Source organism: Falco punctatus (genome assembly GCF_963210335.1).
Source record: "Falco punctatus genome assembly, chromosome: 9".
Taxonomy (NCBI): domain Eukaryota; kingdom Metazoa; phylum Chordata; class Aves; order Falconiformes; family Falconidae; genus Falco; species Falco punctatus.
Window position 1 is genome coordinate 47,257,953 of NC_137589.1, and position 26,323 is coordinate 47,284,275.

A 26,323-nucleotide genomic window follows, 5' to 3' on the forward strand; every position below is an offset into this window, starting at 1 on the left:
AACTTGCATTCCCCTGTAAAGGATTATTTTTGAATCCCAGTCTTATATTTTAATATGTAATTTTCATGCACATTTTTAAAATACAAAATGTATTAGATGTTTGTACTCAGAAAAAATAATAATCCCGTGGCCTTCTATGAAGAGCCGTCAACAAGGATGGGAGTAATAAGGAATTACAAGTGGCCAGTGTGTGGCTGCTTAGCTCCCATCCATCTAATCTATTTATACCCAGAGCCTGCAGGCGTTCCCATGCAACCGCTGCCAGCCGTGACCATTGCCCTCCCAGTAAAACCAGTCCATTTCCCTTTCAGATGAGCCCTCTATGTCTGAAATGAGCCATTCCAATGGGATTTACAGCAATCTCAATGAAGCGTCCCCTGCTCTGGGGAGACAGCCTGGGACCAACGGGAGCTTTGCTCTGGATCACAGTGGCATCCCAGCTCAGGACCAGTACCACGACCTGCGATCCAACAGCCCCTATGGGATACCCCAGTCACCAGCTTCCTTGCAAGCACTGCCAGGCCACCAGCCTTTAATCTCCAGCTTGGTTTACCCAGACAACGGCTTGGGCATCATGGGACAAAGCGGACAAGGTGTGCCCCAGTCCATGAGGGTCCTGGCTGGGAACGGACCCAGCTCTGACCTCTCCACCGGCAGCAGCGGGGGATACCCGGATTTCCCTGCCAGCCCAGCCTCTTGGCTGGATGAAGTCGACCACGCTCAGTTTTGATACAGGTTCCATCACCACGCAGTGGGAAGGGAAAGGACTCGGTGCTGTTAAATGTCTACTCTTGGGAATGAAGGATGGACAGACTGGGACAGCTGAGTGGGGCAGGAAAGCGTGACGACACGGAGAGAGTGGGCATGCTTTCCAAGGTTGACCGAAGACGGTGGGCAAAGGCAGTCACACCACAGTGATTAGTATACGGAGCATCTAAACGAAACTGATTATTGTGTCTTTACTAAACACCAAGACTTGTGCTTTACAGATTTGATATAAGGTATTTTGCTTTCTGTTGTCAGTACATTCTTCAAAGCAAGGACTTGCTTCATCACCCATCCACACTGAAACCTTTTTAAGAGAAAATAAAGTCCTCATCCACGGTAAAAGGTGTGACAATGTCTATATTTCTATAGGAGAAATGTTAATAGTGAATCACTTCAGAAATCCATGGTAGAAAATTTCTCTGTTCTTCCAGCAGATTTTTAAAAAAGCGCACAGATGTAGTATGTTTTTGTTTTATTTTGAATTTACATTAACTTTTCTAAAATGAAATGGTCTTTAATATGCCAATCATTTATCAACAACACTTTTCCTTTGTAAAATGAAAATCATACGTTAAATCTGCTTCTCATCTTTTTAATTTGTAGATTGCTAGTTTTATTCTTCCATATAAGCATTAAACCGTGAATAGATGTATTTATTACCAAATAACTACACATTTATCACAAGGTCAAGAGGTGATTTTTCTTGACCTAGGAAGACTAGCAGCTCTGGGTTGTGAATCTTATGCTTTTCTTTCAAATTCCTTTGCAAATGTTTTACTGCAAAGTGTCTCAGAAATCACCCTGATGTCTTGTTGCCAAATCCCTTCCTGGGGCGTCTCTCAGCAGAGAGTTTCGGCTGGTTTAGTTTGAGCCATTCTCCAGGCACTGCTGGGAGCGTGTCAGAGCGAGCACATGCTTTCCTGGTGACACTTCTCTGTTCCAGGCATTTGTGTATTTCCACAGATATAGTGCGAGCTGATTGTGAGGAAAGGCAAGACAATATGTATATTGTTCTCTGTAAAAATTATTGAATTTACTGTAGATTATGTGAATGTCCAGTGTCTTTTATTTATATTCTCGCTTTCTCTCTGATGATCAAATACTTCAAGATTACAAATAAATTTGTCAGCTAAACTTTACATAGTCTTTTGCTAAATTCACATCAAAAGCATCCATGTAGGTAAATACAATACCTGAGACTCGGGAAAAGCCCTCAAAACTCAACACTGTGATTCAACACTTGTCCCTTTCAGTGGAGGAGCAATCCCACCGATGTAAAGATGCTTTGATAAAAAAACCTGACAGTTTTGGAGGCTCGCAGTCCTTGAGAGAGCCAAACAGTGTTGCTTTACGCATGCACAGGCTTTGATCACGGTCAGGTTATTTTTGATGGGTCATGGTTATTTTTCAGCGTTCATCACGAAGCAGATGAACAGCAGCAAGCAGGAATCTGTGCTGATAAAGCAACAGAAAATAAAGTCTGATACTGTCTGTGAACAGAAAGCTGTGCACGTGAAACTCTAGAAGTCAGATATTGGACCATTTCAAAGAGAAATCAGAAAGAAACGAAAAAAACCTCCTAAGGAATTAAGATTGGCTGAACATATGCATCCTGTGTGTGTGCACACACGAGAAGTGCACGCACATGCATATCTTCATATACAAATGTCTGTGGTCACGCTCCTGAGAGCAGGGTGAGGCACTTTGCTGAAGTCTCTGATATAAGAATCGGGTGGGAGACGCTTTTTAAAGCACATGGGCTTCCAGATTCTCACTCCCCTGGGAGGTTGGGGAATATTTGTGCCAGGTTCTTCCACACATCAAGCATCTTTGAGAGCGTGTGGATTTGAGAGCAGCAGCACCCTTTGGCAGGGAGGCAGCGTGGCGGGTGGAGGTGCAGCTGGCTCTGTGCCCAGTGCCACGGGTGATGCGGTGGCACACACCAGCCCACGCTTCGCAGGGGACCCCAGGGGAAGAGCTGTGGTGTCCCTGGGAGCTGCCAGGGCCCCGGCACGGTGCCTTGCCTGGGGGACTTACCAGATGTCAGGCGGCGACACCGGGGAAGTCCAGGCTTTTATTTCTTACCTCTTCTAAAGGACATCTCACCACTGCTGGAACCGGGGCCAGGGCTGGAGCCGGGGGCTGTGCTGTTGTCTCCGGTCCCTTGAAATAACCTACCTGGTTGTTGTGCAGCTGGGGGGGATGTCTGCTTGCCATGACACGTGGCCGTCGCTTGCTGCCTCCTGGGCCTTTGCTCAGCGAGGGTTGGATACCAATGTCTCCAGAAGTGAGGAGGTATTGACAATATTTGCAAGAAGATTTAAATTTGCAAAATGCTCATTAACCATCAGTACTGTGCAAGCACCTGGACAGCTTTGCCCCCTCCTGTTACACATGCATTGCACCCTGCGAGAGGGGACATGCCCAGCTCTTGCCCTTGGTGAGCTGGCAGAAGGCTGCCCAGAGCAAAATGGGTGCATGCACACTGCCTCAGTGCTGCAACATCCACTCACCAGTGAAACTCACTCTTTTTTTTTTTTTTCTTTTTTTTTTTTTTTTTTTTTCCTAGAAGATCCAGTCCAAGAGCTACAGCAGGGAAGGGAGAAACCCCACTGTGTGACACCATGGGGCTTTTGGGGTAAAACCACACACCAGCTCGGACCTGGGGGTGATGCTTGCACATTTGCTGGTGTGTCTGCTCCTAGGGGGGATTGTTCAGGCAGGTGAAGCTGGGTCTGCTGCAGCCAAGGCAGAAATTTGCCTCATTCGCATCCAAGCTCCTGAGTAAGCCCAGAGCTGGGCTCGGCAGCAAGAGTCTGGAGCTGCTTTTTCTTCCTTCTCCAGAACTGAATAATAAAGGGACAACTGTTGCTGCTAGCCCATAGGTACAGTGCAAGGACAGTCCTTATTGAAATTTATGGAGTAATTAGAAAATTATGGGATATTTAAAAAGCAGATTATGGAACTTTACCCAAAGAGAAAACAAGAGTTTGTGTTCTCAGAAATTCTATGTTTTCTAATCTCTTGCTTATATTCTAGAAAAAACTCACCAAACCGGGGTGTATTGCATCAAAACATTTTGGCAGTTAATGTATAGATAATCTTTTCCGATAAAAGACTAAAAAAAGACTCTAAAAGACTAGTATTTCCTAAGAAAGAAAGAAAGAACAACAGAAAGACAGAAATGTAGTTGATTTTAGAATAATGCTGCTGTTATAAAACCAGTGTCTAGAAACTGTAGTAATTGAACACATATTTTATAGATCTTGTTTTCATCGTTTCCCTCCCAACAAATAACCAGCACTGTTGTTCCTCTCACCCTGGGAATTCCCAGCGGATGGCTGAATTTAAGAAAGGACGAAATGGAAATTTCCCCCTCCGCCTTTGTGCTTTGCTCTGAAAGGCAGAACGGGCTGAAAGTTGCCGGCACTTGTGCTCATCTGAACGTGGAGAAGAGCTCCGCGAACGTCCTGATATAAAATTCAGAGATTACATTTCAGCCTCTCCTTTCAGGGCTGAAGCTCAGGGATTCCATTAATATAAATGCTTTCTTCCCGTTAAAAAGAAAAGCAATTTGAAAGAAGCAAATAAAACTAACACGATCCAACTGACTGACAGCTTGTAAAACCCAAACAGAATTAGGAAGAGGGGTTTTGCATGGCTCAATTTGCAGGTGAGCTTTACAGCCTCTGCTGATTTGCGTGAGTGCATGACATGGGAGGCAGGAAATTTTTTGTGTTCTCAGTGAGGGAAATCAAATGGAGGAATCTTTTTTTCCAAATAGCATATTCATTCTTTTGAAAACAGTTGTGCCGAAACTTGCATTCCCTACAGACACGGGAAATTATTAGATTTTGTGTCAAACAGTAGAAGTAACTTTTTTTTTTCTTATTCTGTTTTCCTCTATCAGGCGAAGCCCTCATGCTAGGAGGGACAGACACCACCTTGCTGCTAAATATTTTTTGCGGCTTCTGTGGGGGTGTCAAGCTCTGTGACGGAACCTGTTTCTTGCAGCGGCCGAGGCAGTAACCCACCGCCTGTGGACCCGACTGGGAGCAGTGAGGCCAGTGGGAGCCATGTGCCGGGAGGGCGGCTAATCCACCTGGCTCCACTCGCACTGCTTCTACCAGAGCTACAACTGGAGCTGGTGTGAACGGAGCCAAACAGGGCCAGGACATGAGGATTTTATCCAGCCTGATCCAGGGGAATGAGGTGGTGAAAGGGGGGGGGTCACTGGCTGGGGTGCTACGGCTGGACTGGGGGCAGCCTGCTTCCCTGGGGCAAGGGGCTTGGGGACCTTAGTGCTGCTTTGGGGACACTACTGCCCCTTTGGGGACATGGGCCAGGTGAAACTGCTCGCCCATGGGGAGCAGGGAAGGTGGCTGGGGCCGGGTCACCCTCAGGCTCCTCTCTGGTGGCTTCTCCCAGGTGTGTCAGAGCATCTGAGCCAAGGTGCCCTCACCGCCCCGTATATCCCACCATGCCTCTCCCTGCCTGCATCAAGGTCCATGGGAACAAGGCAGGAAAGCAGAGACCTGCACAATTTATACACCGAGATAACATTTAAAGGCAGCGAATGACTTTGTTAAAACCTGACAAGAAAACCAAGCTAGCAAAGATATGTTGGGGGAAAAGCAAAGGTTTTTAAATTAGGGTTTTTTTTACTTCTTTCTGACATCTTTATTGTGTGTCTAGGTGTGAGTGCATTTTGCACTAAACCACACCTGCAGGTGTGTTTGTTGGCATACAGGTGTGGTGGATAAGGAACAGAGCCCGGGGAAAACGTTGATTTAGAATGCAAAAGCACTGTTTTTGTGCTTAGCATTTTGCAATCTGGGGATGAAAAATAATTTAATAGCCAAATATCCACAGCTTCTGGGTTTAAACAACCTGTCCCTGTCAGAATGCAGTCAGTTTTTGCACGTTATTTCTCTTGCAGAATAAACACATGCATATATATATATGTGTGTGTGTGTGTGTGTGTGAGGACTGTCAGAGATGTACTGCCTGTAGAAACCACAGACCGTGATCCCCTGATGGACAATGCTATCAAAATGGTGTTTTCTGGTTTATAAGCAATAAAACTGCATTTTTGCTATCAGGATATTTTGTATTCTTTACAGGTAATTTCTAACATGAATAAAGGAGACCTGGTGTAGCTCTGGGGGCTCTGGGGCCAGGCGGTGATGCTGCTGGGACCAGCACTGGCCAACACCCCCTCACTGCTGTTTTGGGGCTCTGGTAACAGCGATGTTCCCAAGGGATGAGTATCCAAACGGAGGGGACCTGGGTCCCTTCCCCTTCTTCTGACCGATTTGCTGTGTGTGAAGCACTGAGGTCCTTGCTCTGAACCCAGGGAAAACAGAGGAAAGCCAACAACTGACTCAGTCCTGACTCACCAGAGATGTTTTTTGACACTTATATATATGACCCAGAGCCTCCTCCGGCAGCACAGACAGAACTGCCTGGTAGGATGGAGAGATCCCAGAGATTTGGACTCAGTAAATATTCCAGCAAAGATGCTGCATTTCAACGGGGAACTTTGGTGACCAGCAGCCCACAGTTCAGACAAAACCAAGCTCCGCACCTTTTTTTTTAGCTCCCCGGTTATTTTTCCACTGCGGTCTGAAGAGCGTCTCTGTCTCTCTGGGGAGGGCAGAGCCACTTGCTGCCAGTATCTGGCTGCACACACGTCCTGCGTCCCACTCCCACCCGGGCATTGGCCTCTTCCAGCTCCTATGCAGGAGCCTGTAAAAAGTCTCCGAGTCAGCTGGAGGCGAGTAAATCATTCCTGACAGCTACATCTCTACAGGGCAGTTAGAATTAATGTAACAATTTGGCGTTTAATGAAGCAACAACATGCTGGGCTGCGGAGAATAGCTGGGACCTGCTGCAGTCATATTATAATCCCTGAGGGACCCAAACGGCAGAGACTTCATCAGATGCTGACTTGTTAGGCTGAGCAAACTGCCATGTGGGAGGAAAGCGGAGCGGCCGGGAGCTGCAGCCCCCTCCAGCTGGGAGGCAGCCAGCGTCGGCCAGCTGAGCGCAGCTTGCAGGGACCAACCTGCGGCTCTGAACCCACAACCATGTGGCCTGATGCTCCGGGGATGGGCATTGGTCTAAACAGAAGGAGCAGCCCAGGGGATGCGAGGGCACGTTGGTCCCGTGCTGCCTGTGCTGCTCTGCTGGGAGTTGCGTGTTGAGGGAGTGCTGAGGCAGGTCAGAGAGATGCTGGATCAATGTTGTTTGTGTAAAAAAAAAAATAAAAAAAATCTTCTGAAGCTTGTTGGAAGGGTAGAGAAAATAAAAGCTTGTTGGAAGAGTAGAGAAAATAAACCAGTGCTGGAGGTGCTGGGGGGGACGGGGACCGGCAGAACAATATGTTTTGTAATTGAAAACCAGCTTGACCAGGTGCTCTGCACCCAAAAGTCTCTGATTTCCGCAGAAGTTGCAGGTATTCCAGTTGTCTCCAGGATAAGGCCTTTTAAAAACACTCTCTGCATGAAGGAGGGAGGGAGGGGAACGAATGCAAATGACTTTGGAGACAATCTCCTGTTTCCCATGTATATACATATGCTCTCAAAGCATTGCAGCTTGCAGCAGCTTGGATGCTTTAAAATAAATCATGCAGTACATGTTTTTTTTTCTCTCCTTGTTTTTAAATGAAACCGTAGCACAAAACAACATCCCCTTGCTTCCAAAACCATCCGTGCTGGTTCTCCTCTCCGGGGCTGGCTGGTGTGTGTGTGGCCATAAACCTCAACACGTTTTGTTGTGAAGCCTCATGGTCACTGGCTTTAAGGGCTTGACAGGTTTATAAAGTGCTGAGTGTCCCAGAGGGACGGCGGCACTGTTTGCAGAGAAGATGAAGCGTGCCATATCCAGCTGGTCTAACAAGGCAGCGGGAAATCTAAATTAATTCAGGAATCACTTCTGTTTTTCCAATGGAGGATGTTGTTCTCCATCTATGGAAATAGCACATCAGAATGCTTATTAACGGTGGGCACAGGGGGTGCAAGGCCAGGCTCCCCTCTCTTTTCATGGTGTAAATCAGGGGGCATTCAAACGCCCAGGGGTGTGAGGCAGCAGAGCAAAACAGGGGCCCTTGGGGCTGTGTCCCCCGCTGGTGGGGGCTCCCTCCCACACAGACACCCCATGCAGGGCTGGGCAGGGTTTGGGGTGGAAGGTTTATTTCCACTTCAAACAGCTGATTTACTCAAACCTGCCTGTAAAGAGGGATCAGCCTCAATGAGTCCCACCTGGGCTCTGCAGGGGAGGCCCCAGGGGAATTATTTAATGACTCCTGGCTGCTCCTTTCTTAGTGCTGTGTCTTTGCTGATCTCTGGCTACCCTTAAACATTATGGGGTTGCTCTGTATTGACCACTTGGGACCTGGGATTGAGCTTTCCCTCTGTGCTGAAGGTCAGTTGCGTGGGCAGTGGGGCTGGGTTTGGGAGAGGCTGTTGTGAATTCATGGGATGCAGGGTTGATCTTGTCTCCAGACTGTGATGCTTGGTGTTTCCCCAGGATCTGTCCTGGCATTTGTGGGGGTCACAGGCTAAGCAGTATGTGTTTCTTTATATCCATAGGGAGGTTGGTTCCTAAGATGTGATTCTTTTCTCAACTAAAAAAAAAAACAAAACAAGCCTCAGATGATATCATCCTGATGTACAAGCCTTTACTTAACCCAGCCTGGGTTTGAGGGGTTGGAGTTATTTGCTGGTTCCTTTTTGTGAGGCTACATGATGCTGAGCTGTGGCTGTTTTTCCTTCTGTGTGCCCCAAGTTGGACTAGGATTTTTTTGGATTGGGTTTGTTTTCTCAAATACGAATTCTGATTTGAAAGGTGGAACAACTGGATGCTGAGGTTCCCGTTTGCCTGCTCCTGGAGGCAGTTCTGCCCTGCGTCTGCTGCAGCCTTGTCTCTGAGGGAGTCGCTGTGTGCTGGGGATGGGAGGCTCCTGACAAATAAGAGGGACCAACCAAACTCTGTCTGTGTGTGTGGAAGAGGAGGGATGGTGGCTACCTTCTGGCTAAGGAAGGCCTCAACACTGGGAATCACGCCGCAACCCTTGCTTTCTTGGGTACGGTGGGATGGTGCCTGCTGGGCTCATCTCTGAACGGTGGAGCAAAGCAAGGTGGTGTGTGCTGGGCAGCCCCAGGCTGGCAGAAGGTGGCAGGGGTGTGGTGGTAGCAGTATTAAAAAGGTATTTATTGTAACTATGCTTTTTGGAAAGTTAAGGGAAATATCCAGTGCAGTCCTCTGTACTCTGCTCGTGCTGGTCAGCCTGCAGCCCTTCGGGCGCACCTCCAGCAGCAACTGCTCTGATGGCTCCGACCAGCCTTAATTGAGAGCCGTGGGGAGCCTTTAGCTAAATGAGGGAGGATTTGGACAGCAGACCCCCATGTTTGGGAACTGGGCTCCAGTTGTTGAGTTTATCACGTTGAATTGGCTTCATATTAAATGGGTTTTTTATGTGAGCGATTGAGAAGGAGCAGAGCCAGGTCCTGCTTCTGTTCCTTGCCACCAGCAGTGCTTAACACAGCCTTTTCATTTTCATTTTCTGAACATACCCTCCTCGCTGTGGCCTGTTTCTGACAGGAGGCTGCCATGAACTTCAAAATTAATTTTCCTGGACTATCCTAATCATTCTTGTTGAAACAACCCCTTGTTATGCCTTCATTGGGACTTGGCTCTGGGGGATAAGGGTGTTTTGATGAACCTGCCTGATGTGGCAAAATTAAAACTTATTCTGGTTTTAATTTGTACTAATCATACACTTGGAAATACAGAATTGGTCCCCTAAGTGTTTTTCTGGACTAGAGGAGCAGGCCTGCTTATTTTAATACGCTGCATGTTAATTGTGGGATGCTGATATTAGCTGTGCTGCAGCAACAAGGGCAGTGTAACCACACGAGTCTGTCTGGAGACAGAGTTGTAGCCCAGATTCACTGCTATACAGATTTGTGCAGCTTTTTATCACAAGACTTGCCAACAGGAAAATCATCATTTTCAGAAATTAATTCCCTTGTGTTAGTTGAAGCATCTCATTAACGTAGAAGAATACTAATTGGACATGCTTTGATCAGGTGGCATGTATCATTCCTACTTCAATATAAAGGACAGTGGGTTATGTTCAATGTGCAAGTTTAACTGTTCAGACCAAGCGCAGCATGATGCAGTGGGCTCCTGAGCAACCCCACAATAAGCAGCGTTTGCAGGAGCTGTCACTGAAATAACAAAGTGCTCAGCTCTGATTTTTTTGCTTGGCTGCAGGGTGCAGTTTTAAGACATGTCCTCGTGCCCTAATGTCTTTCCTGGGGGCAGGAAGCCTCTCCATGCCTGGTGGACAGATGCAGAGCTGGGTGAGGTCCCCCTGCTCCACCTGAGCTGTCTGCTCCTTTCCTCACAGCACCAGCACTCCTGGTGCTGTGGAGAGCCAGGGGCAGGGCTGCGGGTGCAAGGAGCTTCTGCACTCCTGTGTGTTTGCAGGGGTTTTGGGCCCTTGGCATGGCCCTGGAGTTGAGGTGAGTCTGTGTTTGTCCTTCAGGCGTAGCCCAGCTGGAATATGATCACTTCTATGGCTCTGTGGCTTGACACATTACTTGTCATTAATATTATATAGCCAAGCAGAGATCAGGTTGCGGTGCATGGAGCCTTGATACAGTTGTGCTTTCCCTGCTGTGCTCAATGGGACACCTGTGGTGAGCCTGGCTGCAGGGATGTCGTGGAAGTCTGTTGAAGGTTCATGAGGCAGGACTGTGCCTGGCCCCCTCACCCCTGGCTTCCTGTGTCTGTGGGAACAGGAGTCACTCAGGAGTCTCCTCCTGTTTCCAGCAAGGCAGATGCTTTACTCTCTGCTAGTCTTGGCCGAAAGACCCAAATCCTCAGCAGAGGCTGGAGGAAGGGAAAACCAGAGTTGTCTTTATTTAAGGCCATCCTTGCTCCTGCTGTGAGTGAGTGCAGGGAAGGTGTCGAACTCCAGCCTGCCCCAGGGAATGGCTTCGCAAAGTAACGGCTCTCCTCTTGCACCAGTGCTTCCTAGGGCAGAGCCACAGTTACCATGTGCTGCTTCAGACCCTGTGCACGTGTTGGGTGTTACGTGTGTCCCATCACACTTGTGTGCAAGTGTCTTTGAAAGATTTTTCTTCCTTGAGCTCTATCAGCTGTATACCTAGAGCTCCATACGTGCTTACAAGTGCATCATATATAACACATACACTGTGTATGCTCGGTACCATGGGTTGTGTGTGTGCTACAACGCTGCCTCTCACCAGCGAGCTGGCAGCAGGTGGATGCTCCGCTTCGGCTGGAAAAGTAAAGCCAGGACTTACCTTGGATGTTTTTCAGCTGTCACAGACCAGCCTGCAGCTTGATGGCAATTACAAGCCTGCCAGAGAAATTCCTCTTTGAGCAGCGGGGTTGAAGGTGCACGTGCTCAAGGCAGAAGGGTGCTGGCGGTTTAAAACCACCGCAGGTTGCATTAGCTGTGTTTTGGGGAGCCCTGTCACTTCCCACAGATCAGCCAGTCGTGCTAATGAGAAGGTTCACTCTGAAGTCACCTCTCCTCCATTAATTAAAGCTGTTTGGTGTGAAGCAGTGAAGAGGAATTGAGGAAGGGCTCTTGATGCAGTTACGCTTTCCATAGATGTTGCTGAGTAGCCATTATGGCCTGTGAAAGCCTTGTCAACATTTTTCCAAGGAAGAATGAAAATGTAAATAACTTTAAAATGATTCAATGTCACCGTGGTATGGGAAAAGGTCATGCTGCTAAAGACCATTTATCTTTTTGCCGATTTAAAAAGCTTTTTTCCTATTACATTTTTTGAAATTAATGTTTTTAAACATTACCCAAAGTAATGTTAACAATCATGGGGTTTATGGGATTGATCGTTATGCAGGCTGGGCCTTAAATTGAAAAAGATTTGTTTTAGGTAGTTGTTGCTGGGAGGGTTTAACAGATGTTTTGATTTATTGCTTATACAAATGTTTGTATGATTTAATGAAAAGACAAAACCACATCCTGAATTCCTACACAAATACGAGGGTAGAATATTCTTTGGGAGTGAGTTTGAGATTATGGAAGCAGAGCTTGTATGTGCGTGTAAATTGTTAAAGTATATAAACCAGAGGTCAGCCTGAAGGGACAGGGTCCTTATTTTGTAGATCAGGGCTTGGAGGCAAGATAGATTGTAGACTTAGTTTCCCCTTAGCCACCTCTAGTGCTGCTCCTCGCTGCTGTGAGGGCATCTGGATCTTTGTGCTTTGCGAACCTGGCAGTGTGGCAGAAAGTCTGTACCTGCTAATGCTCTCTGCAAAGACCCAGGCCAAAGGAGCCATGCAAAGCTGGGGTTCAGATGTCTGTCTGGGGTCCCGGTTGACTAGGATGCGAATGGTCTGCTGCAGGGTTTTGGCACCTATTACCTGCCAGGTGTCAATACAAGTACAAAATGCTGCATGGACACAGAAGATGAAGTCCCTTGATCTGAGGAGCGTGGGCCAGCAGGGACCTTGGAAATAAGGGCTGGATGTTAAAAATTAAGGTTCAGGCTTGTCAGTGTGGCTTAAAGAAAAATGCTTGGAAAGAAGGGTGTAAAAATGCTCTTTGCACCTGATGAGGGAAAGCCCCACGTCTGTTCCACAAAGGGCAATAGTGCCAGCGGTGACAGGCTGTCAGGGAAGATGGGATGTGGTTACCTGCCTCCTCCAGTGCTGGAGCACAGCCCCTGTGACGAGGTGGGCCAAGACCTTCTTGTTAGCTTGTCTGCTCCAGCTGTCCTGCAGCAAGGCTGAATTGAAGCTAATTGCCCCTCGAGTCATTTCTGACTGAAAACAGGTGACCGTTGTGAAAGGCTTTCTGCTCTTCCACATAAGAAGAATTTCAACAGTACTGAACCCTGCTTTGGGGAAGGGGGTAAAAATAGCTGTGCTCTTAATAGAAATGCTTGGCCTGCTGAGATGTACTTGCATTTTTCACCTCTGTTGCCCCTGCTACATCAAGTGTGAGGGAGCAGGGGATGCCACAGCTGGTGCTTTGCATGTAATTTTCACCCTCTTGTTAATGACCTTGCAGGGATTAGCATGGCCTTCTCCATATGCCAGTAGATTATGTCTGTTGGCAGCTGCTACTACTGGAGCAAAATGGGATAGTTTTCATTAGGAGTGCTTGACACTAGGTTGCCCTGGGTGTCGTCAATCCTAAACTGTCAGTGCCTTTGAATAAAGCAGTGTACAGATGTGATTTATTAGATGTGCTGCTGCTTTGCGGAAAACGTGGCATTTTCAAGTCGGCGAGGTCTTGCAGAAGTGTGAAAGGACCTTCTTGCTCTCCCTGACTCACTTACCCTTCCACCCCGCAGGCTCTGGGGGGCTGTCCAGCAGTGTTGGATGGAAAATCTGCCACAAAATGACTGAGTGGCATTGGGGACTTGGATGAAATAACCCCCCTATGCTGTTCAGTGTAGCTACTCACTAGTAAATACATGTGTGCTTGTGTTTACTGTGGGGAAACTGTATTTTTCAACAGCTTTAACTTGCAAGTATGTTCTGAATGAGCATTTCTAGCAAACTTGAACGGTGGGTAGGAGGAGCAAAGACTCTATTCCTCAGTGTTGAAACATGGTTTGACCTTGAAATGATTTTATTTCCATTAAGAAAAAATTCTGATTTACTACACAGACCTCTCCCTGCCTCATTCAAGCAGTGCAGAGGAAAGTCAAGCTTCAGTCTTGCCTTATTCCTATAACTGAATCAGGAGCTTACCCTGAGCCTGCAGAATGGTTTTTCAGGCTGAGGGGGACACATCATGCTTCTGGGAACACAATTTCTAGGGTGCAGGGCAGGGGCAGGAGGTGGATGAGGTCTTTACCCAGCTGCCAGGGAGGGATGCTGCAGAGGATTCCATGTTCCCTTTGCCCTGGGAGGAACCAGACTCTGTGTTCTGCAAGGTTATTAATTCTCTGTTTATCCTGTTTTAAAATAAGCAGTTTAAAGGCGGCTGTCAAAGATGATAGGCCACAAATCCATGTCATTCTTTTGATTTGCAACAGCAAAGCTAAACCCTCATGTGTCCCTCCCTCATTAAGAGAATGAGGGCTTGTGCTCCCCAGGATGCTGCAGCAATAACCCAACATACCCCAGCAGGAGGAGACCTGTTCCTTGGTCAGGACAGCTCATTTGAAAAGGCTGGAGACTATCCTGATGACACGGGGAGTATCCAGACAGCTAGTCTACAGAATTCAGTGGTGTTATTTAGGGTTTGTGTCCACCTGACAGACCCATCCATCATGGATGTGATGCGGCTTTATTGAACGGTGGACTTGGGTAAGGCACCAGCTGCTGTGGGAGAGTGCTGGAGCTCTTTGCTCTGCTGACTTTGGGTCTGCTCCCAAGAAAGGGCCCACTGGTCCTTCAAAGTGATGCTGAGCAGAACAGCTTCACTGCAGTCTAACTACTTAATGACTCTTTTTGCAAGTTCAGTAAGCACCAATTAACTATTTAAGGCATGCCAGAGGAGGATTAACAGCTGTGTAATATATTGGGTATGATTCATCTTCAATAAATGTCTCTTATAATCAATGGGTAATTATTTCATCAGCTGGGCACTGGGGCAGCTGTTTCATGCCCAGGTTCCCCAGGGACAGCTGGGGTGGGGGCTGCAGGTGCCTGGGGAGCAACTTGCTCTGAGCCCCTGAGCAATTTCCTAGTCAGGAGAAGACACTGAGGAGTGGTGAAAGGGTGTGGGCAGGGGATGATAAATGAGGGAGGAGGAAAAAAAGAAGCAAGAATGGAGAATGTGAAAAGAAGTGCTTGAACTCTGACTGCAGTAGCATTATACCGCAGATGGGTTTGACTTCTGTATTCAGCAGTAGGAATAAAACATCGCCCGTGACAATTAAGAGGCAGGATCAGCACAGCTAGTTCTCGGGGGAGAAAAAGATAACATGTTAACAGTGATAGTTCTAAAAACCCCACAAAGTAATTAGAACAGTCTTTCTCGTGTAAAAACAACTCCAATGCCAAATAAACACAGAATAAAAAGTAATAATCACAGCTATTTTCTTGTCTCATATTAGAGCACCAAGTACATGAATCCTATCAGCATGTGACTACCCAGTAATGATGCTGAGGATTACATGAATGAGACTGCAGCTGGGATCCTCGCTGGCTCTGGAGTTTCTCAGATTTGTGGCTTTTGCTGTTTTATGTCTCTGTGCCCAGGCCAGGGAGAGCTCCAATCTGGTGTGGGGTGACAGACCCACCCCCCATCACCACCAGCTGGTGTCTGCCAGCTGGGCCATGCCCAGGGTGTGATCCCCAAATTAAAAAACTGCTCCTTTTCCCTGGCTTTCCCCTTGCTGGAAGTCCCACAGAGGTGTTAAGGTCCAAGTAAAACCACCTGCTGTTCTCATGCCTGGAAATTTCCTTTTGCAAGCCATGTTAAAGTGCTGTGGAAATAGCCTGGAAGAGGAGTGTTTTACTGTCCATGCACATGGTTGCAGGGGCTTCTTCCTCACCAGGGGTCTGCCTGACATCTCAGCTGCACCCAAAGCTCCCCCTGAACAGTGTTGCAGATGTTTTACCCCAATTCCAAATTCCCTGAGAGAAGGTCATTTCATGTGTAGAGCTGAGGACCCTGATTGCTATGCTGCCCCATGTTCCCACGAGCATCTTGGCAATACAGAGAGAATGACAAATTTTTACCTGCCTTGTGGTCCTGCAGGCTGTGGCTCAGATACGTGTGTGGCTTTTGCACCAAGTAGATTGGAGTCTGAAGAAAATGTGGGAATAAAACTGTAACGCTGCTCTTTGGCAGCTGGGTACCTCTGCACCCTTCAGGCAGGTAAAGGTTTCCGCTTTCTCCTCCAAAGAGCGAGGAGATGAAAACTGCTGTAGGAATGTGAGGAGTGGCAAGCTTGTTTTCTTAGAAACGTGGATGTAAAATTCTTGTTTAATTTTTACAATAGGATTTTGGGGATTTCCAGCAAAAGGTGACACATACTGACAGCATCTGGGGGTTTAGAATTTAATGAGGTATCTTTCATTATTCAAATTCCTTTTTTCATTGAACTAAGTAGTCTATTAGTTAAAATAAGGAGATATTTGAATATACTGGTATTTGCAATAGGAAAATTAATAGTCATGGTGGGAAAAAGCAATAAGACTTTCCTCACTTTGATTCTGTTCTCATTAGAGAAAAGCTTGTTCCAAAGTTTAGTTAATTATTTAGACTACCGATGTAAACCTTGCTGAAAACATTCTCTTGACATCGTAAGTCTAAATTAGAAAGAGAATTGACATGAAAACAGCTTTAACACATTGGTTGTCAACAGCTATTAAATATATGATATGATTTTGGCATAGATGATGTTCTTGATACCGAGATTGCAATCTCATGCAATATGACATCAGCCCAGAAAAAGATGTTAGTGATGGGAGTCCTTGTAGCCTGGAAATCCCACTTTAAAACTCTAAAGTGCAACTGGTTTCCACAGCCTGGCTCAGAAGCTGGCAGGCCTCCCCCGGTGTCAGACCAAGGCATGGAGGAGAGCAGCAGGGATTGAACAGGGCAGGATGACTTCTCCTGCTGCAGCCACCCTCTGTGCTCCCCTGGCACCAGCTTCCTGCACCTGCCCTTCCTAACCCCATCCTGGCAGCTCAGCACCATGGTGGACTCAGGCTGATATGGGTTTACTTTGTGGTGCCCACTTTAGCTGTTGGGTTTTGGGGTTTGTTGTTTGTGTTTTTTTTTTTTTTTTTTTCCTAGGTGAGGGCATCTGGCACTCTATTCTCTGTCCTTTGCAAAACCCATGGCTGAGTTGGGGTATGTCAGGAGAGTGACTGGCTTCTCCCTCTACATCCCAGAGAGTGAGTTTTGTGTTGATGTGGAAGCAGCCTCCTTGCTACTGTGTTCAGGGATGATGCTTCAAACATTTTCTTTCCCAGAATTGAGCACACAACATTCACACATTATAATTTCAAAGACACACAGTTTCTGCAGCTAGGTTTATCAGGAATGAAAACTGTTTGGTAGAATATGAGGGTGGGGAAAAATCACAGCTCCCAAATACTGGAGATCCTCCCTGGGGCACTGCCAGGTTAAAGCCTACCCCCAGGTCTCCTGACAGTGTGAAGGTCTGGCCTGCATGGGCCTGTTCCAAGGTCCCGCAGGGAGTGATACCTTGTTTAGTATGTGCAGAGGTCCAAGTTTCAGGGACTAATTAACTGGAATGTCTGGATTAAGATCAGTTACAAACGTGCTGAAGAGTTGATATCTCTGGATAGGAGCAGAACCAGAGGGTTGGAAAAGCTACTTTCAAAAACACCAGGGACCATGAAGTTAGTCAGGATGCTCTTGATTCTTGACTAGATTTTTTAATGAGGTGCAAGTCTGTAACCAGAAGACACTAAAAAGCAATTGCATTAAATCAAGAACTACACTTGACTTTATGGATTGTTTATGGGATCTTTCTTTTATTAATTCTTTATCCTTTAATATTATAAAGGATTTGTGTCTACAATAAATAATGTAAAGTTACATTACATCCTCTTTGGCTTAAAATTTTAATATTCCTATTGCCCATGTCCATAAAGAAATTGTATTTGAGGTCATTGCATATGTACAGCTGCAGTCATAACCCTAATGGAATTACTATTCAAGCACAGGCAAGATTAGTATGAATGCCAAGAAACTACCCGTCTGTCAGGGGAAAAGGTAAAAGTTCAGAGTTCAGCTTGCATCCAAATTATTTATCTCCCTAATAACTTAATAGATTGGATATATTACTTGTCAGTGACCTTGATGTACAACAATAAAGACCCCTTGGTTGTGTCAGAAAATATATGAGACTATAATAAGTAGTACTTATGTAGTGGAATAAAAACATATTCTTTATGATAATGAAGTCTCTTCCTACAAGGACACCACAAGGACATGAAGCCATGTAAACATAAACACCAGCTTGCATTCGACTGTAGCTAGACAGTGGCTTCTCTCCTAAAGTCAGTTGAGGAGGTGCTGGTGTAGGAGGCTGCACCCTGTGCATGCCCCAGAGGTGCGGTGGGTCCCTCCTGACACGTGGCGAGGCATGGCTTGTGCCCTTTGCTTGTCCAGGCACCTTTACACCCTACTTCAACACCTCTTACAACCACTTTATGCGGAGAGTTAGTCCGTCGCTTTTTCAAAGACTCATGTTGACTTCATGTCACTTCTAATTATTTCCACTCTGGATCTCCTAAGCATTTAAAAGAATCATTTAAATTAGAGTTTAGGATCAAAGGTAATGCTGCAAATAGGCATGTTGTAAACATGCCTAAAAATAGGAAGGTAATTTCCCCGAGTGCCATGGTCTCTGTAGCAATGCAACACAATGTCTCTATTTCTTTCTGTTTCTATGTCTATTTTTCAAAGCTTCACACTATCTAAAGGGGAAAACAAACAGCCCTCGAAGGATATTGTTCTTTAATAAGGCTTGTGATTATGGACTTTTTTCCTTCCTCAGCCAGCACGGAATCACTATTAATATACTCAAATGGAATGAGTCTCTCCTCTTTAATAGGTCATTTTAATAAATGTACTTAAAGTTTTACTTGGAGATGGAGGAGGAGGATGAGAGGGAAGACAGAAAAAGAGGAACTTATTTTCATTAGTTTCATGTTTTCAAGTTAATCCTCATGGTGTGCCTAAGCCAAGCGGAGTGCAGTGGTGGCTGTGCAGCTGGCCCTGATCCATGCCAGGAGGATGGCATTCCTCCTCACCTCCTGGGATACCCTGGGTGCAGGCTGCGTGGGAACTTGAAGGATTCCCAAGCTGAAGCATGAACAACAGTCTTGGAAAACAGTGTGGCATCCTGCCTCTGAGGTCCCTGAGGTTACAAAAACCCCTTTCCTCCTCCTCCATCGGTGGTGCTGTGTGCTGAGCTGAGCCTCCAGCCCCCTCCCCAGAAGTGCAGAACCTAGTGCTGTACTGAGGAAACACTCGCAGGCTTGTCCCTGCTCCCGGAAAGCCCACTGGAGCTGGCACGTGTGCGGTTGTGCTCTCATTCCCCAGCCACTTATCCCAGCAGCCTCACATTTTTGATTGTATTTATGGCCACTTAATCTGTGCTAGCAGCCAGGATCAAATATATCTCCAAGTATTGATCAGCTTTAGGCTGATAGAAGTTCAAGCTCATGAGGTCTCGGTCTTTGACCCTCAAATAGGATATGAATCTCAATCCAATAGACTGATATTCACATGCAGTTGCTGCCCAGGGTTGCAGGCTGCAAGGGAAAAATCAATGAAGAGTGCTAATGATTCACAATTTATAGAGCAGCTGCCATTTTAATATTAGAATAAATGTTATATTGCAAAGGGATGGGAACATAGGTGGTGGCATGGAAAATATTTCTTTGGAGCCTTTTCTGCGAGAAAATGATGTGCACAGGATTTTATGAAGTATAATTTATTGGCCTCATTTAGACTTATAATTTAAAACTCCTTATGAAAAAGGTATTTAACTAGAGTGGATTGGGTAAGGAAATGGCAAGGGCAAAGCAGGCTGTCTTAGAATGCTTCATGCACATGCTGGTGGGGAAAAGGAAGCAATATCCTAATACATGAGATTGGATGTAAGAACTCCACTTCTGCTTAAATGTCTCTGCAGCATCTGGCAACAAAGAGGCTCCATTCTCTGCCCTGGCTCTTCTGAGCACATGTGTAAATGAAAAAAAAAAAAAAAAAAAAAAAGAAAAAATATTGAACATGCTGATGACTTAAATGGAGCATATTAAGAATAAATAACAGATCATGTCAGAGTGGAGTGGTAGGGCAGAAAACTCTGCTGAACTGGTGTGTGAGGGTTAGAGAGAATTACTAAAGCCAAAGAGAAGGGGCAGGCTGGAGGACAGGTTTCAAACCATGGGCACATAAGAGCTCTCTGTCTGGATTACACAGGTTTTATTGTATTCTCAAATAACTCATGTCTATTTGCAATGAATTACAGTTTCCTTTGCTGAGGTTTCTTTACAATAGCTCATGGGGACAGGTAATCTCCAGACTATGGCAGAGAGGCAGGGATGACGGGGGAGCTTGTCAGGAAAAAATGGAAGGTAAACTCTGCCCTTTTGCCTTTTCCTTGGCTGTGGTACACTGGGGACAGGAGCTGTGAGTCTTTCTGGAGAGAGCAAGGGGGAGGGAGTGAAAGGTTTCCAGCTGCTGCAGTTCCCTGGATGACCCAGCAGCTTGGGCTGGGCTGGCACTGGTGGTCTGGAGCCCTTCCCTGGGCTACACATCAGGGGCCAGAAGTGTCCTGGGAAGTAGTATTGCTCCTGATTTTCCATTGCAATGTCCTGGCGGATGGCTGCCAGAGTTCTTTGGTAGAAGACAGTGCTTTTTACTTTGCTGTAGAGAGCAGCACACCCATGTTGGGTCGCAAGCCACCCTTCCTGAACAAGAGAGGGCTTCAACCTGGGAAGACTCCAGATTCCAGCCAGAACTGCAACCTTTTGCTTCTCAGTTTTTAAGCGTAGTAAGTCTTCACCTCTAAGTCTGTTCATGGGGCACTATTTCAGTGTATAATAATGTCTTTCCCTGCATGGATGCAAATGGTAGGAGGATTTTCAGTACAAAGACCCCAGGCTTTTTAGAACAGGCAAGAAAATGGAAATCCTACATCAAAAACACAATTTATGGCATCTGTTTTGGCCATCTCTCTATTTATTTTGTATAGAAGTGAAAAGAACTTAAATAATTCATCTGCCTGAGAGCTCATAACTCTCTGGTCTGTGTAGAATATCTTTCATATATCTCATAACCCAGAGCCTATTGACAAACTGTATGAAAAATAACAACCCTTTCACTTGCAAAAGCAAAATCCAATTTATTGATTGTGATAGTGTAAATAATGACATTTCTATTGACCAAAAGGTATTGCCCGAACAGGTTAGAGTTTACTTAACTCAGGGTGTGAAATGTCCCATGCATACCATCATAAACCCAAAATTTACCTGATGCTTTTCCTTCCTTGGTTACACTGCCACTGTGACCAAACTGTTTTACAAAAACACTTGTGACAGGTGCTTAATGAAATTAAACACAAAATCTTTGGCAGGAGGTGGGGGAGTGGGGAACAGACTTAGTGCATGAATACATTTATTTGCAAGAACATGTTTGTTTTTTTTAATCTGACAAGAAACAGCAAAAGCTTATCCATAGTATATGCATACAGCTGCTGTAGTAACCACGTGGTGTTCTGAATTCACAGGGGTCTGCCTGTGACTACTAGGTGCCACCACTGGTCTCAGGGGATCCCATAGACAGGGTGCAGGTTGAGTGGAGATAGCTGGGTGTGCCTGATGGTGTCCTTAAGCTTCCTCTGGAAAGGGCCGTGGAAAAGCTCACATGCTGACTTTCCACAATGATGAATTTGTACCATCTGCTCATCTGTGGATCCGGGGAGAGGGATCAGAGGGAGAGCAAAGGCTGGGGAGGTTTGCAGCCACAGTTTAGTATTTGCTCTGTGTTCACTGCTGCATGGTGTCTGAGCTCACCCAGTCTCTGCGCTTCATCAGTGGACTCTTCCTTGGTTTTCAGCTCTGTGGTGCTGCCTCATTTATTAGTGGTTGACCAGGGCTCTACTGCCTGCCCTGAGCCTTTGGTGCCATGCTAATATCTGAGTTCCGTGAAAGCAAGAACCTGCTCTCCTGTTGCCACTGGGGTGGGGTGACAGATGCAAGTCTTGAAGCCTGCACCCAGATCTGACCCTAGAGCTATCCAAAGTTGGGGGGTGGGGGGTTGTTCCAGGGTCCTGAATTTGCATGAAGTTTTGCTTTCTCCACATCTTGACAGATTTCTGCTTTCCTTTGTTTTTTAACACATTCTGTGTCAGATTTGTCTCCTAATTGGGCAGCAAAGAGATTATTACAGCCTCATAAAATACTGAAAACCCTTCCCCATCAATTCTGCCTGTTGGAAAATGTTGTTCTCCAATCCCAGTCTTGCATACATTCTATTATTTAATTCATAAATGTTTAAATAGGGGCCTAAGAGATCCCAACTGTGTCTTTTTACATAATGAAATTACAAGGAGTCATATGTTACTACCATCCATAAACTTATTGTGCACTTTACATAAAATTCAGATCAGGTGGCTCTGCATGCATGCATATTTTAAATTTTCAACTTTATTAAAGAAATGAATAGAGTGCTGGAAATGCTGCTTTGCTGTGTGGTCAATTCAGATCCTGGGGGCCATAAATCTGAAAGCCTATGATTTGTTGTTCTTTGCCCACAATAAATTAAGCCTTTCTTGATGGAAAGGTTGGCTACATTTGTTGCAGTTTAGGTCACAGTATCTGGACAAAGATTCTGCATGTGCTGGGAAGGGACTTTGTGCTGGGTCTGATGAGGCAGGGAGAATATCTTAATTTTTATCAAGTTGCTGGAGCCCCCAGCTGATTCTGTGGCACAGGGTTTGAATCGGGGTAACAGTGAGGTGATTTTCAGCTGAGGGCTGTTTGCATTTTAAAGGCTTTTGATGTATGATGTATTCTTTGGATTTGGTTGTTTGAGGGTTTTCCCCACCCCCTGGATGAAGTGGTGGCTTAATCACAAGGGAGGAAGCCAGGGCTGGATGCTGGTGTGATTGGGGTGGGACAGCCAGCAGCTTTGCCCCATCGCCTGACCAGAAAGATGCCACCAGCACGGTTCTCAGGAACAAGAAAAAGGAAGGGCAGTGCTGTCTCTGGGGTAAAGCCAGTCCTGCGTAGTACACATGACCTGGCATGGCAGAGGCACGTGGGCATTACACAAATAAAATCTTGTAACTTTATCACCATCGCTAGTAATAAGTGTCCCTAATTGCTACTTAATGTTGTCTCTGCTGGGTAAGGAATAGGTTGATACACAGGGTCTGGTGAAGCAAAAAGTATTATCGTTTCAACCATGAAATCATAATATCATTTAAAAACAAATCATTTCCAAGTGCTTAAGTCTGTCATGTCTAGCATGAAGGATGATTTAGTTGATAGTTGCTTATACTTTTCCATTAAGAAAAAATAATCACTGTTCCTAGCTTTTTTCATCCTCATCTAGATTTAAACCTTCTTTTAGCCAGAAAGGAAAAATATTCTTGCTATTGAACAAGACAAAGGGCTGTTCCATTGAAATAGTAGCCAATTTAGAAATAATCTCAAAGCAGTGCTGAAATAACCAGCTGTTCTGCAAAGACTAACCCCAGAATAACTAGCCTCCCCTGCCACAGACATGGGTTAGCTCACTGGAGTATGCTCTTTTCCAAGCACCACATTTTTGAATCAGTGAGATGAGCTGCAAAAATGCAAAGGAAATGGTACAATTACCAAAGTGGCAAGTTTTGTGTTTAAAGGGGGGAGGGGGGGTTAATAATCTGAGTGACTTTTTTTTTTCTCAGCTGGGAGATGATCAACATTGGAAAAGGTAACACTGATAAATACAACATTCCCAGTTTATTGGTCTCAAAACCAACCAAACACAAGAAAATCAGATATAACTGCTGATAAATTGGTGTTTAACTTTTTTCCTGGAGATGTGTTGGTTGGAAACAGAATTATGCCAGTATCTGCATACTAGATGAGGATACATGTATGAGAACTTAGAGCTGTTTAAGAATTCACTAAACAGTTCAGGGATATTGGCATTAATTTTACCATACTAAACCATAAAGGAGTTTAATCTTTTCTGTCATGCTACTGTAACAAAAGATTGGTAGGTGCGGGTGGTGTGTTCCAAATCCGCTCTGAATAAATACTGGGTGAAGAAGATAATTTTGTTCAAGTAACAAACATATTTCAAGTTTACTGTTAAAGTGGCCAGGTTATGAGTATTCTCCAGCCTGAAATTCACCCTCCCAGAAAGGCAGTACTGTCAATTGGATGTTAATCTGTATTAGATCTCATATCTGCCCCTTATCAGCATGTATAATTCTCCTGAATTAAAGTTTAGCCTTGACCCATTGAAGCAATGCTCATGCTGAAGAGGTTTGGCCATCCTGTGTCTGCTTAGTGTGTTCAGTGCGGGTGAGTGATTCCTGCAAAGGCTTGCAGGGCTCTCCTGCTGTCTTCTCCAGGTCATGCTTCACACCACTGCTCTAATTCTGGTGCTTTAGCTGAATGCTGCCCAACGGTGGCTGAGACACTGGCTGGCAAACCTGCTCTGCATTTCAGTTCTGGCCAAAGACTTTACCCATTAATTGTCTGGCAGGTGCTGGTTAAGGGAGCTGGTGTTACTGTTAAAGCCGCAGAAAGAATGGTTGGATTAACAAAAAAAAGAAACAAAAAACAAAACAAAAAAAACCAGAAGAGGGGAAAAATGGGAAACCTGAGCTGGTACTGATGAAATGCTTGTGAACTTAGTGTGTCCCCAGTGCCGAGGGAAAGCTGCTCTGACCTCTCCAAGCTGCATACCTCCAGTGCTAGCACAAAGCACCTGACAAACTCTTCCAAACACCAGCCTCAACTTGAGAGGAATTGCTTTTGCTGAACAGTGATTATAATTCCTGCTGTATATCCAGATTTTGACAAGTAAATCTCATATTTTAAACACAGGATTAAAAATTTTTATTACTACAGTGGGGATTAAGTAGTAAAGCCTCAGAATGTAAGTCTACAAAGTAGGAAACACAGGAAAATAAAGTGAAATCTATTGTTCAAAATAACTCGGGCTTAACTCTTTGTCACCTGGTGCAGACCCAGATTGCAATCAGTACAGCCCTGTAATAATTATCCTTGGGTCTCTTGTAACATTTCACAGGACAGGGAGGGGATATGGAATTTCTTCCTGTTGTTTTTCAAATCCCTCCATTTCCAGACTTGGCTGCACCATCACGCTCAGAAATAACAGTGGCATTGAATAGCATCCGAATGAGAAATTCAAGCCAGCCGGTCTCATTTGCTGCACTGACTTGTCTGATTACAGAGTGGTTTATTTCCGTTCCTTCTTGTTTGTTTTTAGAGGAAAGGCTCTTCATAAAGAGCTCCATTGTAAAAGTGCAGTAAATATAATAACTTAACAGCTGACAAGTTTTTCAAGCCTTTGGGTGAAACCCTCACCCCACAGGAGCCAGCAGATGTTCTGAGCCTTGTTTTCAGTGAGCCTGGGATTTTACCCAAAATGTCTAATTCTGAACCTGCTCCCCAGAAGAGGGACCTTGGGATGAATCAGAGGACAGGGAGATGGAAAGTGTGGGTTCTGTTTCCTAGCTGTGCACTGCCTCAAAACCTCCCTTTTCTAAAATGATGGATAATAATATTTCTGTACCTGCCAGGTGGAAGTTTAATTCGTCTGTGGCTAGTAGGTGATTTGAAATCCTTGGCTGGAAGCTGCTATGGAAATGGAAATAATAATTCTTCCAGGATGATCTGAATGCACAAATTTAGAGGCTGCCACTTTGCACCTGCAACTTCAGAAACTGAACTCGCAAAAAGCACTGTTGTTGCTCTGCACAAATTTACCCCCAAATACTCCCATCCAGAACAATGAAATGCTCTCTACAAACAGTGAACTTTACTGCAGGGAAAACTGTAGCTGAAATAGGTAGCAGTAGTAACCACCTAATGGGGGGAAAAAAATCACCACAACATTCCATTTTTGGATGAATAAAGATACTGCTTGATGTTTACTATGTCTTGTCTTTTCTCCCTGAGCTCACACATACTTGCTAAGTTGCATTTTCCACAGAAATGCTGGGTATCAGCAGCTGCTGGGCTCAGGACCGCTGTAGAATTTGGAACTTGATGTTGTGGTATATTATGCAAAACTCTATCAAACCCACAGCTCCTGCTGTTCCTAGCATTCAGCTATTTTCTACCAATATTGCCTTTCGGAACAGCTAATGAACACCTAATATCCAATTAGCTGTCTGTTTCCTCAGATACAGCTTAGGAATCTGATACAACCACAGGCACAATCCTAAATCTTATGAATCTGAAATCCTTACTCTTGGTTCTTCTGGACAGTAAGAATTCTGACAATTTTTTTAAAAATTACTTTCCAAATGAACATTTATGTGTCTCCAGCAAGGCCATATGAGCTTTTGACTTGTTTTTAGGATTAGCAGTGAGACTGTTGATAAATGTAAGCCTTCAGAGATTCCCCTGCTTTGCTAAGGGAGGTAAATCTATCTAATCATAGGTTAATTACCAGCTATTTTCACACTACCAAAACATACTTAAAAAACAAATCAATGTCTAATAAATGATTTGTGTGTGTCCAATAATTAAAACCCTAATGCTCAGCACTTTCCAACTTTTACTATGCTGAAACTGTCAAAAGATGCTATTTTATTCTAGTGATACCAGCAGCACTATCCTTTTACATAACCCACTGATTCTTGCATAAGGAAATAAAATTATCGTACATATGATTATTTAAACCCTCTCCATTCTAAGGAGCTATAACAGTTGCTGGCATAATAAATGAATACGGAGTTACTTTGCTTACTGGCACTATCGGCTACATTCCTATTTCTCCAGGCAAGGAACACAAAGAGATTTGGCTGTACTGAATACAAAAGTGAGCTGCAGACAGGAGTAGGGG

At 45.2% G+C, this 26,323-nt stretch overlaps 1 protein-coding gene across 2 annotated transcripts in view; it reads left to right on the top strand.

Moving 5' to 3' along the window:
• LHX3 (LIM homeobox 3) overlaps positions 1-25,346 on the top strand; it is a 35,640-nt gene extending 10,294 nt beyond the window's left edge. For both annotated transcript variants that reach the window (XM_080401972.1, XM_080401973.1), the window contains exon 6: positions 312-25,346. In XM_080401972.1, coding sequence (XP_080258098.1) covers positions 312-730 — 419 coding nt within the window. In that variant the 3' untranslated portion in view covers positions 731-25,346. The remainder of the gene's footprint in view (positions 1-311) is intronic.
• The last annotated feature ends 977 nt before the right edge of the window (positions 25,347-26,323 follow it).